The 17,500-nt window shown below is 34.9% G+C and overlaps 1 protein-coding gene and 1 long non-coding RNA gene across 3 annotated transcripts in view; one reads left to right on the plus strand and one right to left on the minus strand.

The window, feature by feature from the left end:
• LOC136838632 (uncharacterized) overlaps positions 1 to 17,500 on the plus strand; it is a 242,049-nt gene that overhangs the window by 68,024 nt on the left and 156,525 nt on the right. Inside the window, exon 6 of one of the 2 annotated variants that reach the window (XR_010853058.1) lies at positions 7,963 to 8,159. This is a non-coding gene — a long non-coding RNA (uncharacterized lncRNA). Of the gene's footprint in view, positions 1 to 7,962; positions 8,160 to 17,500 lie in introns of those variants that run through there. The other variant, XR_010853059.1, reaches the window with a different exon arrangement.
• The window catches only part of LOC136838631 (uncharacterized), a 259,640-nt gene continuing 244,155 nt past the window's right edge, over positions 2,016 to 17,500 (minus strand). Inside the window, exons 5-6 of the mRNA XM_067103920.1 lie at positions 7,946 to 8,144; positions 2,016 to 7,368 (exon numbers count right to left, since the gene is read on the minus strand). Coding sequence (XP_066960021.1) covers positions 5,115 to 7,368; positions 7,946 to 8,144 — 2,453 coding nt within the window. The 3' untranslated portion in view covers positions 2,016 to 5,114. The remainder of the gene's footprint in view (positions 7,369 to 7,945; positions 8,145 to 17,500) is intronic.

The raw sequence follows: 17,500 nt of genomic DNA on the forward strand, positions 1-17,500 counted from the left end.
CCATTGTTAATATGGATGATACAAAGGTTAAGCGGTTGATTCGTATAGATATTTGGAAGTCATGGTAACGGACGATGGGTGAGTGCGAAGAGAAGTGAGTCAAAGAATAACTGAAACAAGGAAGTCATAGAGTGATAGAGACCGTGAAGAGTGGCGGAATGTATGGATGGATTGTTGGAAACGCTCTTCTTTTCCTTTATTGAGAGCTGAAATGGATGTTGATTGCAAATGATAAATAATAGGTTAATGCTACTGAAGTGAATGGTGTGTGTATTGTACATGACATGGGAAGAATTGAAATGGTTAGAAATATGTTGATACATGGTAGGGGGAAGATTAGCATAGCTAAAAGTATGGATCAAAGTATTTTGAGATGATTTGTTGGAGTGGAAGGGATGGAGGACAATAGTTTAATGAAAAATAGTATTTAACCGGGAAACGTAACGTGGGAGTAGGAGAAAAGCCCTAGGAATATACAGTTTATAAGTTGTGAAAGAGGTCTTAGAAAGAAAGGGCCTTAATAGTGCGGAAGCGAAAGCGAGCATGAGAGTTATGTAGGTGAAAGGCACAATCTATGTAGGGTTCAGTGTACTACTGATACACTGGATGTTTTCGTGCAGGTGTATACAAGGGGAAGCAGCAGATATTGAGGAAAGTTTTCTTCACAATGGTACATCCACGATTCAGGAGTTGCGGCATGAATGTGGCAGTGAAACACACAAAACACACACACACACACGTGTGTGTGTGTATATATATATATATATATATATATATATATATATATATATATATATATATATATATATATATATATATATATATATATATATATATTACATGATTATATTACTGCACATTTTTACTCTTAAGAGATGATAGCTGAAGCCTGAAGCGTTCCAGTTCTCAGTAAGTCTCCATAAATGAGGTTAATAACCTTATATCCTTATCTTGACCTTGGTACACATAGAAACTATGCAAACTACTGAGTTCACAAAGGTTGGGATCAAGCTACAGAACTTGCTAGCGCAAACTCAGTGCCATAGCAATGAGCTATACATGCATATATATATATATATATATATATATATATATATATATATATATTATATAATTATATATATATATATATATATATATATATATATATATATATATATATATATATATATATATATATATATATATATATATAATGCATGCAACGTATTCGTATTAATTTGTAATCAGTTAGTGGACAAATATGTTTATAAAAACGTAAGTATCTGTATACGCTTTAATTTGATACTTGTAATTTATATATATATGTATCTTGTCACTTAGAAGACATATACAGTACATGCAAAATAAATAATTTTCATTTATTCACTGACTTTATCTGGCAGAAGATTTGATCCCCTTCACCTAAATGTACACTTTTATATACCAAATGATAGATTGATGATTTTTTTTTCAAGGATGGGCAACTGGTACCTGAAGTCCGCTTACGTAAAGCGAAGTGGAACCTCTCCCCAACTGAGAAGGAGATGGATATTAGCAGAAATTAACTGAAGTGAAAGAAAGCGAAATTTAATAAATATTGGAGGAGTTTTGGGGGGGGGGCGCAAACTGTTTGCCCTATTGAAATCCTTTTGATACCTCATGTTCTCATAGGTCATCTAATCATAACTCTATACCTGGAGCATCATGTTTTATTACAAAAATACTCATTCTACAAAATTACGGTACAAAAATACAATAACATTTAGGACACATGTAAGGGTTTCTACAGCATGTTCACATTTTCCTTCCTCCACTTTCCCAGTCCCTCACAGTACGACACCTACTCGAGATTGGAGAGATGTGTCTCCCCGTGGTTTATACTTCATCATTACTATAAGTGAAACACTGATCCCCCGAGAACATCACTATGAAAACAATTAAATTTTTCTTCCAGTGAAGTCAGTGTGTTCATTTTGGGCTATTGTGAATGAATTTCTACTTTTTTTCCTTTACTGTAAACTGTATATATTCTCTTTTTCTTGAATAACCTTTTCTGATATACTCGTAAAGTCAGTTTTCTTTACCACAGAATCAATTACAACTATTTTATTTACAGTGAAATTGTGATTTAGGAGTTGTCTGAACCTTGGAATTTTTTTTCAAACATAATACATTCTTTTTCTTTCACCGAAACATCCTTTGGGGAAAGTATCTTTTCATTTTCTGGCATTTTTTCCCCACGGCATTTGCTGCTGACATTTAGGTATCAACATAATCTCAAACGTGAACTTTTGTGTGTTTGCATTCAACAAACTGCAGTGTTTTACCACAGCATTTGTGTTTAACAAGATTTCTTTTCTATTCTTATACTCACTCAAAAATGAATAAGGATCTGAAGGGTTTGAGTAATTTCACGTTAGAGCGTTCTACTTTGTATTGAAAGCTAGGTACATTTTTAGTTTCAGCTTAGTATTTGAGCCTGATCACTCGTCATTAACAATATTTTTTTTTTTTTTTCTTAAAATGACATATTTTATCACGAATTAGGAAATTCCTCTTTTATGAGCAACGAAGTCGCATCATCTGTTTTCAAGGACATCCATACAAATATGATGTAGGTTTAAAACTTCCTGCCCCTCATTTGAATGTCTCTCGGGTGAACTGATGTTCCATGAATGAGTTATAAGAATACTTGGCACTTCGAAATTTGAGATACAGTAAATTTTAAGATTTTTATCACAAAAATTTTTAAAAACAACGATCATTCACTTAGTTATTTTACCCTGACCTACAATGCTGATATCAGAATCGTTAACAGAGTTCACTTCTTATTTTCTTCAACACTGGAGGTATTACCTAAACGGAAGCGACAGAATAACACTAGACGATGACAAATGGCATTTCATTGTCCATGGAGAATGCTCACCTGCATTAGAAGTTATGTACATTAACATTTGGCAATTATTGTCAATGAAAACCAAACCCATTTGTCAGTCTAGAATCTAGTGTTTGTGTATCTCGAAGGTGTTCTTTCATTATTGTCTGTTTATTTTTGCACATATTCCGTAAAGCGAAAATTTATGAAATTTATTTGCGTGACTGCTCGGGAGGGTATAAGCGTTCATTTAATAACCTTATGTGTTTTTAAACAACAATCTTATCGTACAATAAATATCATGTATGAATACATTAACTTAACACTTATTATAAATTACATTTCACTCTTTTATACCTGTAATATTTTTCTTAGGAGATTGCTCGATACTTTCAAACACCATTTTTTAGGTCACTACCTGGCAAAAGAAGAAATAAAAATCGGGCGCCATATATACACACCAGACTACAGCCAGACATTTAACAGCATTCGATATGTGTAAATACTCTTTATACAGTGTTATAAACAATTTGTATCACAATTATATTTAACATATCCATGGGTAAACAAAAGAGGTTCCATCGACTAACACTACTACGAAGGGAACATCTGTTTTGGGAAGATGGTTTTGTGTTCCTATGTAGCTATTATCCCCAAGGGGGTGGGGAATCACGCAGTCTGCAGGTATTCGTGACATATCTGGGCTTTCATGCCATCTACGGGCTTTCAGTGCTAGTAGAAATCTTAGTTCTTTTAGTGGTCTGGGCTACATTTAATGATGATTCAGTCTAGTATTTGTACATGACTAATGACATCTTGGGAATCCTCAGGGTTGCTCTGAATATAACGCCTCCTACAATATAATTGTAATTGTGGGAAATACCATTGACATTAAGAAGTTTGGTTCTGCTTGTGTATCCATAACATCAAGAAATTTTTGTCACCTAAGATACATGTGACATCTAAGCCATATGATTATGGCCATATGAAGAGAGCTCGTGTAGCATAAGGTGTAAGTGCCACTTATCCATCAACTTTGGAAGGTTTATATTCACATTTACTTTGAGCTGCTGCAGTCAATTGCTGTAGTGTCCAGGGATTGTAAAGCGTTATTTTTTACTATTAGGCTTTGTTTACTATATTTATTTTTACAGTACTGTAGTAATTTACTTTTCAAACAATAACTGCCAGCACTTGCTTGCAACAGACTAAATTTCTTAGTGCGTAGGCAACCTTACTTATTTCACAAAACCCGGTGACCCATGATACTTTGGCTTAATGGTGGCAGTTTTACACTAACACTGAGATTTTGGGGAGTTTATGTATTTTTCTCAGTTTTCATATCTTACAGTTGGCAACGTGCATCAGCTCAGATAATTAAATGAATTTAAATATTCATTTGAGTTTTAAAATAATAATTTTATCCTTAAAGCGTCCTAAAATTGAATTAAGCTAGAGTGTTTCATTTCATTATGCCCAGTAATCTATGCGGCTTTTGCCTAGTGGTGGTGCTTTAACACTAACACCGAGATTTTGGAGAATTATTAAACTTTTTCTCAGTGTCTATTTCGTGTAGCTGATAGCCCACATTAGCTCTGACAATTAAATGAATATCAAGTATCCATTTGAAAACAGATTTTAATGAAAAAAAATTTCTCCTCAGATCATCCTAAAAATGGAGTTAAGCTAGAGTGTTTCATGAATAAAGAAAAAAATTAAAAGGATTTTCGTGTCTGGATACAAAGGGCACATGTTTAATCTTAGTCCAGGATAGTAGTTGCGTACCTCTATGGAAGGTGGTACTGAAAATAGGTAGCTCAAGTCCATAGTATGGACAGTGAAGAACATACGAGGATTACTTTCATAGGTTATCGTTGATCTAATGACTGGCATGCCAAAAAATTTACTTTAATGCTCCCAATGAAAAGTTCCCTTCACCATAAGGCCTGGCGACAGATTTTAAGTAAAGTATTAATACTACTACCACAAACTTATTTTTAGAAAATATTCTAATGGCATACAGCTTTTAACTACCTAAACACGTTTCCTAAATTTTAAACAAAAACAGTCATATATATTTAAGCTTATATACAAAATTCATAGATATCAACTGTGTCACTGTTTATAAATAGTACAAAAATCTGTATAAAACTTGGCCTCAACAATATGGCTCTTAGTTCGAGTAGAAGAGGATGATAATGAATTAACTTAAAGGAAGAACAGGTGAAGGTCAGCTCCACCTGTAGGTTCAGTGACGTCAGTATATGTTTTCTTTGTGAAAGTTCATAGGAAGGATGACTTCTCTGGTCATGAGCCTCTGGGCTTCTTTCTTCTTCTTTCTCTTCACTTTTCCCCTTTGATAAATTCTTACAGCCACCAGCGTAGAGGCAAACACTAGAAGAGATATCAAGACTGCTACAGCCCCAAGAGCAAGGTAGAACCAAGGGACGGTGAAATATAGACAAGCAGTGTGGAGCTCATCTGCTCCTGAGGGGCAGTGTTCCATTCCATCACACCACAGCTCTGGATTGATGCAAGCATCTAATTCTGGGCACAGATGGGTGCACGAAGCCACCGTTCCCTTCCCTCGCCCATCCACACTTTTGAGGGATTCCAGAGCAGATGGTCTGGGCTCACGACGTACCTCCAGCCAAGTTAGCTGGTAGATTCCAGGTTCTCTTGCAAGGTAACGGATGATGAAACTCTCTGGCCGAGGTTCTATCATGTCTATCTGGGAACTCCATCCAGAGGAGAACATCTCCACACTGTCAACAACATTTTCTTCAGGACAGACAGATTTCAGTGGCTGTGAAGAATGACTACCATATATTACAAGTCGATTTTGTGTTGAACAGCGCTGACTTGAGGCATGGTAGCCCGGAATGTTCAAATAAAGATGAGTATGTTCCCTCGCATTAATTCTCCATGGATATTCATAACAAGCATTGTGATGCAGATCACTCTGTATAAGAACAATCCCTGTTGAACCATTGAGAACACGCTTATCAGGGCACTTCTCTGTCTTGATGAATTCATATTCAGCGTCAAAGTAAAAGTCATTAAAGTCCTGACTCCAGCTCATATCTTTTATCATAAAATCAAGTTGTACATAACTTGTATGACTAACAAAAGTGGCAGGACTAACACCACCATTACACACACAGCCAAGAGGAAGGCGAGTGTGTTTCCAAGGCTCTTCCCAAGCCTCTAAGACAGCAGAACCAGAGAGTCGTGCGATGCACTCGTAGAGGTTTGTTTGAAAATTGTGAATTGTCTTACACATGTTACCACGAAATACAACATTTGTGATTTTCAGTTTTATTGCTTCTCCACTCATGGGCTTAAATATATATTTACAAAACAAGGAAGACTTTCCCCCTCTTCCATATAGAAAAATGTTTTTAGGAGAACCGAAATGTCCTTTCATTTCTTTATGGCTTGTAAAAATGCGGTCACAATCACTCTCAGGTTCTTTATGTTCCTGAAAAACGTTTACAAATTCATAGTGAATTTCATATTCAAGAGGGAGAAGGCTGGTACCGTATGAAAATTCCTGTGTTACAAACAGGGAAGGACCAGTTGAAAGAAAACTTTCCTTCGTAGAACAAGGTCGGCTGATGGTTCCTTTCTGTCTAGACCTAACACAAATTGGTGGCTGCTGCTCCTCACAATATTCTCCCATTAGATGAGGATTTCCGGTTTGAGATCCTAATGGACCATCACCATCATAAATTGCCAATCGATTTTCACATGGTAAATAGTTAATCATAGCATTCCTTTTTCCTGCTCTGTAATACTTAGTGAAATATATCCACACCACCTCATTCCGCCTGCCTACAAAATGATAACTACAGGAAGAATTGGCAGGAACTGCAAAAACAGGACTAAGAACTGCTCCACTGGTGAGACCAAAACTTTTCAGAGTATGCTTACAGTGTAAACCATTCACATTACCTGGACTTTGCTTCATGTAAAGAATATTTGCTTCAAGTTCAAATCCAGTTACTAAATTAGGAAGATGATTCATCATTCCAGAGGTTGCTGTTTGAAATACCACAAGCATTTCTGGACCACTGGAGGTAATGTTAGGTATGGTAGCAGTGCCGCAAATTTTTGCAAGCAAGGGTGACGTCATTGAGCCACCATCATACACTAAAAGGTAATCGTCTGGTGATCGACACTCAACGTCTTGTCTCAACCTTGATTCTGGTGATACCCGACCTCCATGGCCTTGACGACCAACCTGTATCAATCGATCATTGTCTTGACTGAGGCTCACGACTGGTATTATGTCCGGTGCTGTTGGAGGTAGGGCTTTGACCAAATAGTAACAGGTAACATTCCGAGGATATAGGCCAGGGAAATTGGGTGACTGGAGACGACACTGGCGTGATCTGCAGCCCTGAAACATGCGACTGCAGACGCTGTTCTTTACTGGCTCTCCTCTATATTTTTCAAAGCCTCCTCGTCCATAACGCACAAGAGCTCGCTCACGGCGAAGATATTTATATCTGCAAGAGAAATGTGCATACTGTCATTTCAAAAGAAGAGGTTATTGATTGTCAGTTACCGACAGAAACCCGTATAGTTTAGAAAATCAGTTTTACTTCCTTTGAAAGATAGCAAAGAAAAGTTCCCAGATATTTTGATGAACAATTATCGTTTAGGTCTTTCTTTTGATGGCAGTTATGAGATGTATATGAAATTAAATTACAGTTAAAACACCGAGACAGCATTGAGGTACGCAGGTACTGAAATATTCTTGTTAATAACATTTAAAGAGGAAATTCTTTAAAATAAATTATGAAAACCACAATAAGATTTGCAGCCATACTTCATGATTTTACACTTTCAATTCCAAGCATGAAATAGACACAAATTGTATTACTGTCGGATTTGGTTCTTGTCTTCGAAAGTACAAATTACAAAAAGAATTCACATGGTATCAGTAACTGGAGATCTTGGGTCCACCGGCCCGGTTTTAAACTGTAATTAAAAAAAACGTGTAGTGTTTCAGTTTGTGCGATTTGGATCATAAATTTCTCTAGAGAAGCAACACTCTAAATCTTGGGTTTGAATCCAGCTAACCTGATTTTAAATTTCAGGGGATTATCGAAATACTCTCCCTGCGTGGTCGAGGCGGCATGTAGAGTGACAGCAACAGAATCGCTCTCGCTGTAATATACATTAAGACCTGAGCCTTCCCCACACCAACGCCCTCCACGCCTCGGTAACTTTGGTTCCTCGATACCAACGTAGTCACCATCGCAGCCTCCGATTCCAGCACCTGTAGGAAATTAAGGTAAAAAAAATGTCTTAGAGTGCTAGGATGAGAGTAACATTAGTGAAAACATATGTATAGAATCTACTGGTCATTTTTAAAGGATTTATATAAATTTGTAATAGCCACAGTGAGTTATCAACTTTTCGATTTCTTCACGCCTCATTCTGACACATCGGGTGCGGATTCTAATCCTGTCATGGGCGTTAGAGACTCTTCATTTGTTTCTTCATTAGGATCTAAGGCTTGGATTTAATAAGCGTATTCAAAAGGTGTGAAGAAATCGACAAGTTAGTTAAGAGGTTATTGTGGCTGTTACAAATACATTGTATTTATGAAGCCATTTCAACATTTCTTTTATGTAACATGGCGCAACTCGCTGATATCAGCGTTTAAAAATGAGAATAAGCAATCACAGGTTAGAGTAGTATTTTATGATAATGTTCAAAGACAGTTGTTGATCTTAGTATGGGGTAACCAGTCATCCTTCTTGGATTTTATGTCAGTGTGATGGTGGGGTTTGAATGCAATTCTTGCTGTCGCATAGAAAAAGATACTGGCGTCCATATTTCCTCATTAGTTTCATGTATCTAAATAATTTATTCAGTTATAATTTTTTGGGTTTATTTGCAAGTGACTTTGATTTATTAATACCTCAGCTGAGGTTATTAAAAGAAAATACTCAGTATGTCTCTTATTCCGTCATATCGCTTCCGTTGACACGATTGATAAAAATACCCAAAAATCGAGCTGTAATAAGCCCTTTAGTTTCATTCAGCTCTTTTCAAGAGTTTTTAAAATGTCCAGATTTAATATATTCAGTAATATGATATCGATTCAGTAATTGGGTTGTATTTACTATCATCATCATTATCATTACCTCCAAGGCCATCTGACACAACGACCTCTCTGAAAGTCCTCCATAAACGTCGATTTCACTTCACACTTAAATGAATAAAGGAGAAAATTTTGACCCCACGACTGAGTTGAAGTTAAAAGACAGTGATATAAAAAATAGTATTTAATTTTCTCCCGTTACTATCCGCCTCACATTCCTTAGCTTATTCTTCCATAAGCATACAGATGGGACCAGTGGAGTTCTTTTTCTGTTCTTCATATTTAAAAATTCCTATGATGCGTCATTGTATTTTCATCATCTCCCTCTTTATATGATGATTGTTAGTATTGTAAAAGTAATAGTATTGAAGTTTTATCTCTCTCTCTCTCTCTCTCTCTCTCTCTCTCTCTCTCTCTCTCTCTCTCTCGCCAAATCCATAATTATCATAAAGACAGCGGGAAGAAAAACTTTCGTTTTAATACGGCACTCGATACGGTCTCAAATTTTCCTCATGTGACCTCCTTTGAGGAAGACGTTAGCAGGGCCGTCCTCCACTTGAGGCAGCAGAAGCAGGGGACACAAAAGCAGAAGCAGATGCGTTTTCAGCAGAAACAGCAGAGGAAAGATGCAAATGAGGGAGAAGATGACGAATTTGTTGGCTATCGATTGAAGTTTCCTCATAAAACCACTTGAACTAGGAGGTGCCGAGGATACGAACTTAATAGATTTCCATTGACCAGCCGTTCGCCAAACGTCTCTTACTAAAGAGATATACATGTATGCATTCATATACATACACACACAGAAACGCGTACAAAACTGTATTTATATAAAATATATATATATATATATATATATATATATATATATATATATATATATATATATATATATACATACTGTATATATATATATATATATATATATATATATATATATATATATATATATATATATATATATATATATATATATATATAGAGAGAGAGAGAGAGAGAGAGAGAGAGAGAGAGAGAGAGATAATTATAAGTATTTTCAACATTAGTCCGTGTTCTTATAAGAGGCAGTTTTGCTTCATTCACTATAAAAATGAATTAACAGCCTGGCGTCGGACACCCCAACACTTACTGTGTCCTTACTCTCCATCTGTTAATTACAAAAAAAAAAAAAAAAATCACGCTCTCTTTCCAATGCACCATTAAGTTCCAAAAGTGAAGCTACATATTTCAGAGGATTTCGTTCGAAAATCACTAACTGGCAACTTCAACTCGTAGCTGAAAAACTTATTTTTTTTCTACATTGAAACCTCTGTCAACTAAAATAAAGCTAACTATGATGCACAAATATCAAATCTATGATATTTATAACAATCATAAGAAAAAATTACGGTAATAGTAATTATTTCAAAATATAGTAATTACTTCAAACTATAGAAACGAAACAATTTGAAATTTTCGTTCAACACAGGATAACCAACATTACCGTAGTATATTTCGAGCAATGTGGAAGTAAATATTTAATATCATAGTGTATTAACAATTATTTTAGCGAAGATGCATAAAGCCATGCAAGTATAAATAGAATATAAAGGGAAAATCTCCGTAACTTTAAACATAATCAACCATGAATGCACCTAGATTCAACAGAGAAGTTGGGTGTGGTTGGTAGTTCTGATTTTAGCTTCTAGGACCCGACCATTTGGGCCCTACTTCAGCTTTGGCTTCGGTTTCGACCCACGACACAAACGTAACATTATCTACCCAACCTATGAATCACCAGCCGCGTCCTACTAGGGTTGGGGCGGGGGGGGGGGGGGACTTTGCCCCAGTACCCACATCGCCAGCCAGTAATATTGAATAAACAGGTAAATCAGTTCCCTCCTTCATTATGTTTGCAATAACTGACAGAAAGTAACCAATATTGAAAGGGTAAACTTGATTGCAAACAGGTTTTCCATTACAAATATAGAACCGTTACAAATACAGAGGGCTTCTCCAAATAATAAAAGTGTTCCCAAATCATTCAAGTCTAAGATCCACCAAGGTTGACCGAAAACAACTGAAAATTATCTGACTTCCTCCCATCCTCTGCCTTGGCTTAGACCTAGACTTTCTCACTTCCCTGGACTTGACTTTGGCGTAGACTTCCTCACTTCCCCTGACTTGATTTAAGCCTCGACTTCCTCACTTTCCCTGCCTTGGCTTAGGCCTAGACTTCGTCATTTCCCCTGACTTGGCTTAAGCCTAGACTTCTCACTTCCCCTGACTTGACTTAGGCCTAGACTTCCTCACTTTCCTGACTTGACTTAGGCCTAGACTTCCTCACTTCCCCTGACTTAACTTAGGCCTAGACTTCCTCATTTCCCCTGACTTGATAATGAAACCTAATTAATGGAAAATCATGTTTACAACCATCTAGATATCTAAACAACTCAATTTATTAAATAATAAGCTGGAAAATATATTTCCTTGATTATTGAAATAGGCCTAACCATGTAGCCAATGCTAAACGCGCATAGAACTTGGATTTCGTTTTTTTTTTTTTTTTCCACACCAACTTGTGTCTTATTTATATTTCATTCAATCAAATGCTAAACTTCTTTGTGCTTTATCAAAAGAAATCATAACAACTTTCGATATGATGCTTAGGTTCCTGCTGCCACTCAATGGTGAACACTCGATATCACGCATTGAGAGCCGCAGATGTTTCTACGGGGAAATTCTTTTTTTTTTGGGGAGGATTCTTTTTTTTTCTTTCTTTTAATAAACAGTTATTGAACTAACATTGACCATTCACTGGGGAAATACCTTCTGTGGTTCTACAGTTAATCACTGATACTTATTATCAGATAAAGAGGATGACAATAATTGGAATAAAATATACTAACTAGCAACCCACGAGTTTCTAAAGAAGTACGATCAATTTTGAAATTTGTAGCTTCACTTTTGGAACTTACTGTACAGTACAACTGTGAGGCTTCCTTACGGTTTCACCGTTATATCATTGCACTTCGTATTTATTTTCCGCATCTCCCTATCTTGAGAGCTGAATGACTGAAAGCACTCGAATGCTTGGCATTATTGCCTAAATTTCATGATTCATTAATTCATCCATTCCAACTGAGGAAACTGTCCCAAAACAGGTTGATCCATCCTTTCACCTATGCTAAACATATTACAAGATTTCTGTAACTTATATACCATACAGATAAATGATTTAAACAGCTGGAGTCACTCCCTATATGAAAGAAAAGGTATATATACACTGTATATATATATATATATATATATATATATATATTATATGTATATATATATATATATATATTACATATATATATATATATATATATATATATATATATATATATATATTATATATACTGTACATATATATGTATGTATATATATATATATATATATATATATATATATATATATATATATATTTATATATATATATATATATGTATATATATACATATATATATATATATATATATATATATATATATATTATATACTGTACATATATATGTATGTATATATATATATATATATATATATATATTTATATATATATATATATATATATATATATATATATATATATATATATATATATATATATATATATATATATATATATATATATATATATATATATATATATATATATATGCATGCTTATATGTCACTAAATAGCGCGTGACAATATATTTAGTTAAGACCACAGGAAAAATGAAAGGAGTACCAAGCGCTTTAGATTTCTTTTCAACACATTTTCGAGGTACACATTGTACCTCGAAAATGTGTTGAAAGAACACGAAAGCGCTTGGTACTCTTTCTTTCATTTTTCCTGTGGCCTTGCCTAATATATATATATATATATATATATATATATATATATATATATATATATATATATATATATATATATATATATATATATATATATATATATATATATATATATATATATGATATATATACATTTATATATACACAATGTATGTAATATATGTATTGTGTGCGTCACTATTATATTTAACTCTTATACTGGAAATTGGGAAAAACTTCCGAATTACCATTTTTTAGAATGGTTTCCTGTTTTCCTCTTAATTTTTTGTTCTATATTGTTTGCTGTTTTTAGCATCTCTAACGTTTCTACTGACACTGTTTTTCTGCCTTGTAGCCTATTGACCTTTGTTCCTCTCACCGGACGATTTTAACCGAGATGTTTCGGAAAAGTTATTTCCTCCTTTAAGAATAACCTTAGTTTACGTGAAACCCTTGCTTCTAAGTCTCGAAAAATTTTTTGGTTCCAATCTTTTCCAAACCCCATCTTCATAAACAGTGCAAGCACATGAGAAAGCAGAGTACAGGTTGGAGGAATTCGGATTTTGAAAGTTAACGTTGTAAAGCTGTGGAAAATAATTTTGCTAAATAGGTTATGTCGAAGTAGGTAGGAGAATGCGACAATGTATTGTGCATCTCGAGATTGGTATAGTCTCGTCTTCAGGGGAAACCCATTCTCCAATTTTAGTCTTTATTGCAGCTACAGTGACGGGTCTCGTAGAAACTCCTAGTCTGCTGGAATGCCAGTAGCGCTAACGGTGTCGCAAGTGAATAGAGTTCAATAAGTACTTGTGCTGTAAGTTTTATTTTTATTGTGGAAGTCTCCTAAAAGTGCCCGGGGAATTTCGATGTAAACTGATATTGTTATAGCTAGTAAAGTCAGTTTATTGGGTAGAATCGATCCTATAAGAGTAGGCCGGTGTAAAATTAGATAGTAATAATCATTCCCTTTCTTGATTTCTCATGCGTTGTCTATAAGTGATTGTTCTCCATATTTCATTTTGTTCCTTTTGGTTATGTTTCGAAAACAGTAAAGGAAGGTGTTCTTACTTTGGGGCATGAGAACTTCTCTTGTTACTCTTTTATGTTTATTGTATTTTTAAACAATTTTATGGCTTCTCTCCGTTTTTATTATTTTATTTGACACATTATTGCATTTCCTTTAAAAAGTAATTTTCTTTTCCAGTTTATTCACGTGTCTTTACTTTTCATGTCTCATTAGTTTTTCTTATTTTTGTTGTACTTTTCTTATTTTGTTGTGTTTACCGTAATGGTAATTAATGAGAAAATTGCCGTTTGTATAGGGGATGAAATGTGTAAACGATGTTTCCCTAACCCAGTGTATATAACCCGAGTTGTTGATTTTAGAAAAAGTTGTTTGATGAAGGTTGTTTCTAAAAAGAGAAATTTAGAGACTGATTTCAACAAGAATTAAAAGGTCAGTGATGATGTTACGGTGATGAACTGATGTTGCAGTAAAGCGAAAATGAAAAAGAAGAAATACTGAACGGACTGAGTTACAAGTACAAGGAAATTCTAGAGGCCGCAGGATATTTAAAGGTTTGTGTTAATGAATAGGATTATTATTGAAAGGTTGTTATCATGATGGATTTGAAACAAAGTATAATGGAACCATATTATATGAAATTCTTAAGACTGAAGAACAGAGTTGTTATTACTTGTTGGTGTAAGTAATTCTTCTTAGTTATGGTTGTTTAAGAAGGGGCAGGGGGAATTATATTTTTACGTCGGCAAATGAAATTCTCAATGCTATCAGCTCCCCCCTATTATGGACCTTTGCACTGTTATTCTCTCTCTTTGTTTTTATTCTTCTTTCCTTTTTTCATTCATATATACACACACACACGCAGATATAATATATATATATATATATATATATATATATGATTATTATCACATTATTTTTTCTTTGTTTTTATTCTTCTTTCCTTTTTGATTCATTTATCACACATTATATACAGGTATAAAAATATTGTTTCACTTCCTTATTGTTTCACTTCCTGTACGCGGACTACAAAAGGTACTCAGCCAACTTCTGTGGCAACGTTGGCTTTCATGTATTTACTTGTCATGCTTGTGAAAGCGTTTTGTTCTTGGGAAAGAAAGTGGTGTATATTTTTCCTCTTCTTTTCCAAAACTTTGCAGTTAAAGAGGATCTTTTGTTACTTCATACTTCCAAGTATCACAGTTGACCCAACAGAGTTCATGCGTTTTCTGGGAAACTCTGCTGTGGTAGGAAATGAACAATGAGTTTTTCATTTCACACATGGAAAACAATACTTTAAAGTTGTCATTGCATCACCCCTGCTGAAATCGATCCGTTTAAAAGTACTAAAACTTTCGCTTTCACGAAGTCCTTATAGATGCATCGCTATATATATAATTCTGTTTTGTAAAAAAATCGTGTGAAGATGCCTGCTTATTTCCTCTTACATTTTCACATATGCTTTACAATGAATCCGAGTCTTTTACCGGAATGGAGTGCAGGGAATCGCACGAGCAGCTATTGCCATTCCAGGAGACATTTTGAACACAATATTGCCGGAACGATTCTTGCCTCGCTTTTACAATTCATTAAGTAGCCCGTCTCTGGTGCCTCCGAAGAAACCAACAGCTGCACAGAGCCGTAATAGCAGTCTCGTAAGGCAGCAGTGTTCTATTCAAATAGGCGTGATCTTAATTAAACAGAATGAGTGAGACGGACATTATAATCCTGGCATGAACTAGGCTGGTTCGTTCGGATCCTCGTGCACGGTCCCGGCTCCGTCTTTCTTGCAGTGGTACTTGTTTTTGGTTCTCATGTGTTTGTTTATTATATTGTCAGCGTTTTATGAATGATATTTTTCAGAGGATTTCTACTCATTACAGTCTGTTAAAATTGGATGAGTGATCCCAGGTAAGGTTGAAATTCCAGAAATAATGCGGAAAGATGTAACGAAATATCGGGCCTAGAACAACAGATAAATGAACACAATGTCAGTAGTTCTCGTGGGAAACAGAACATAATAGAAATGGCAGCTGAAAATGATTTGGATTTTGAACTGGATCGTTTTCGTTTTCTTTAAATCTTCGTCCCTTTGAGGGTTGCTTTCGTGTTTGATAGGTTCCTCACATGCGTTTTGTGATTAAGACCAAATACCAATATTGGCCATGATCGTCCCAATATTTGTGTTTTATGCGTACACAAACACACACACATATATATGCGTATACACACACACACACACACACACACACATATATATATATATATATATATATATATATATATATATATATATATATATATATATATATATACGAAATTTTGTCATATACTCCGTGATATTTTTCATATTCACAAATGTTAGGTCACAAATGTCGTTTAATATCCAGTTCACACTACCTCGAGGATAACTTACACCAAAGTGGAATTTTAATTTAATAGTGGTAGGTCACCAGTGGGATTCGAACTGCCGCTTGTTTAATAAACAACGATTTACTTTGGCTTTTGACCATTGAGCCATTAAGAGAGGTACCCACTGGTGACGAAGCACTATCGATTATAATTCCCCTTGGTGTAAGTTATTCCCGAGGTTTAGTGAATTGGATATTAAACGACATTTGTGACATATATATATATATATATATATATATATATATATATATATATATATATATATATATATATATATATATATATATATATATATATGTGCGTGTAATTTATATATAATATGTATATCTTCACGCTTGAAGTATTTGTCTTTAGAAGTTTATTGTATCATTGGAGGTAATATTCATCCGGATTGATGAATTATGTTAAGCATTTTTCTCAGTTTATGCTTCTCACGGGAATTACTAAGCAGATGGTCGTCACACTTGTCTTCTTAGGAACAGCCTCGTAAGGGGTGATATACCGTTAAGTCGTCTTTTTCGCCTTGACCGTTATTTAAATTTGACCCCAATCTCCAACTTCTGGCCGAACATACGCCCTCGACAAATATACAGAAATATATAGGTAGATTTTGGCTATCTTTTCCATTGAATATTTTTGGGAAATAGAATTATTGCAATATAAATCATACGGGGAAATTATAGAGATTTTCCTGCGGTTTGGTCTTTAATGCGCCTTTAAAAGAAGATAAATTAACTGTTATACTCATGTGTGGATGTGTATTCACTTTGTGTATTTTTATATTCAGCATATAGTGAACGTGTCTTTAGCATGAGCTTAATCTGACAACTTTGCGTGAGGACGTGTGCAAGCATACAAAAAAGTAGGTGCGGGAGTGTGAGGATTCGGCAACTGTCACCCTTAGAGTGAGTTTTCATCCTATATATTCAGCTCAGACGAAGACGGGGAAAAAGAAAAGAAAATGCGGAGTAACGCAATCTAGCAAGAGACATTATGCAGATTAAATGACTGTGGTTATGAGAGTTGCTTAATATCGTCCAGACGAAAGAAAGGGGAGAAAAAATAGTTCCGACCCCTGAGTATTAAGGGAAAAGAAAAAAGAGAAAGTAAGAGAAACTTTATTCATTAAAAAGTAACACTGACTGGTGGAGATTCTAATTAGTTCCAACTGTCACCACTTCTCACAGGTGGCGCCTCTAACCCTCATGGGGCAGTTTGGATAATTTATCATGCTTGATTTATCTGTTAA

The sequence above is a fragment of the Macrobrachium rosenbergii genome, chromosome 5, assembly GCF_040412425.1.
Source record: "Macrobrachium rosenbergii isolate ZJJX-2024 chromosome 5, ASM4041242v1, whole genome shotgun sequence".
NCBI lineage: Eukaryota > Metazoa > Arthropoda > Malacostraca > Decapoda > Palaemonidae > Macrobrachium > Macrobrachium rosenbergii.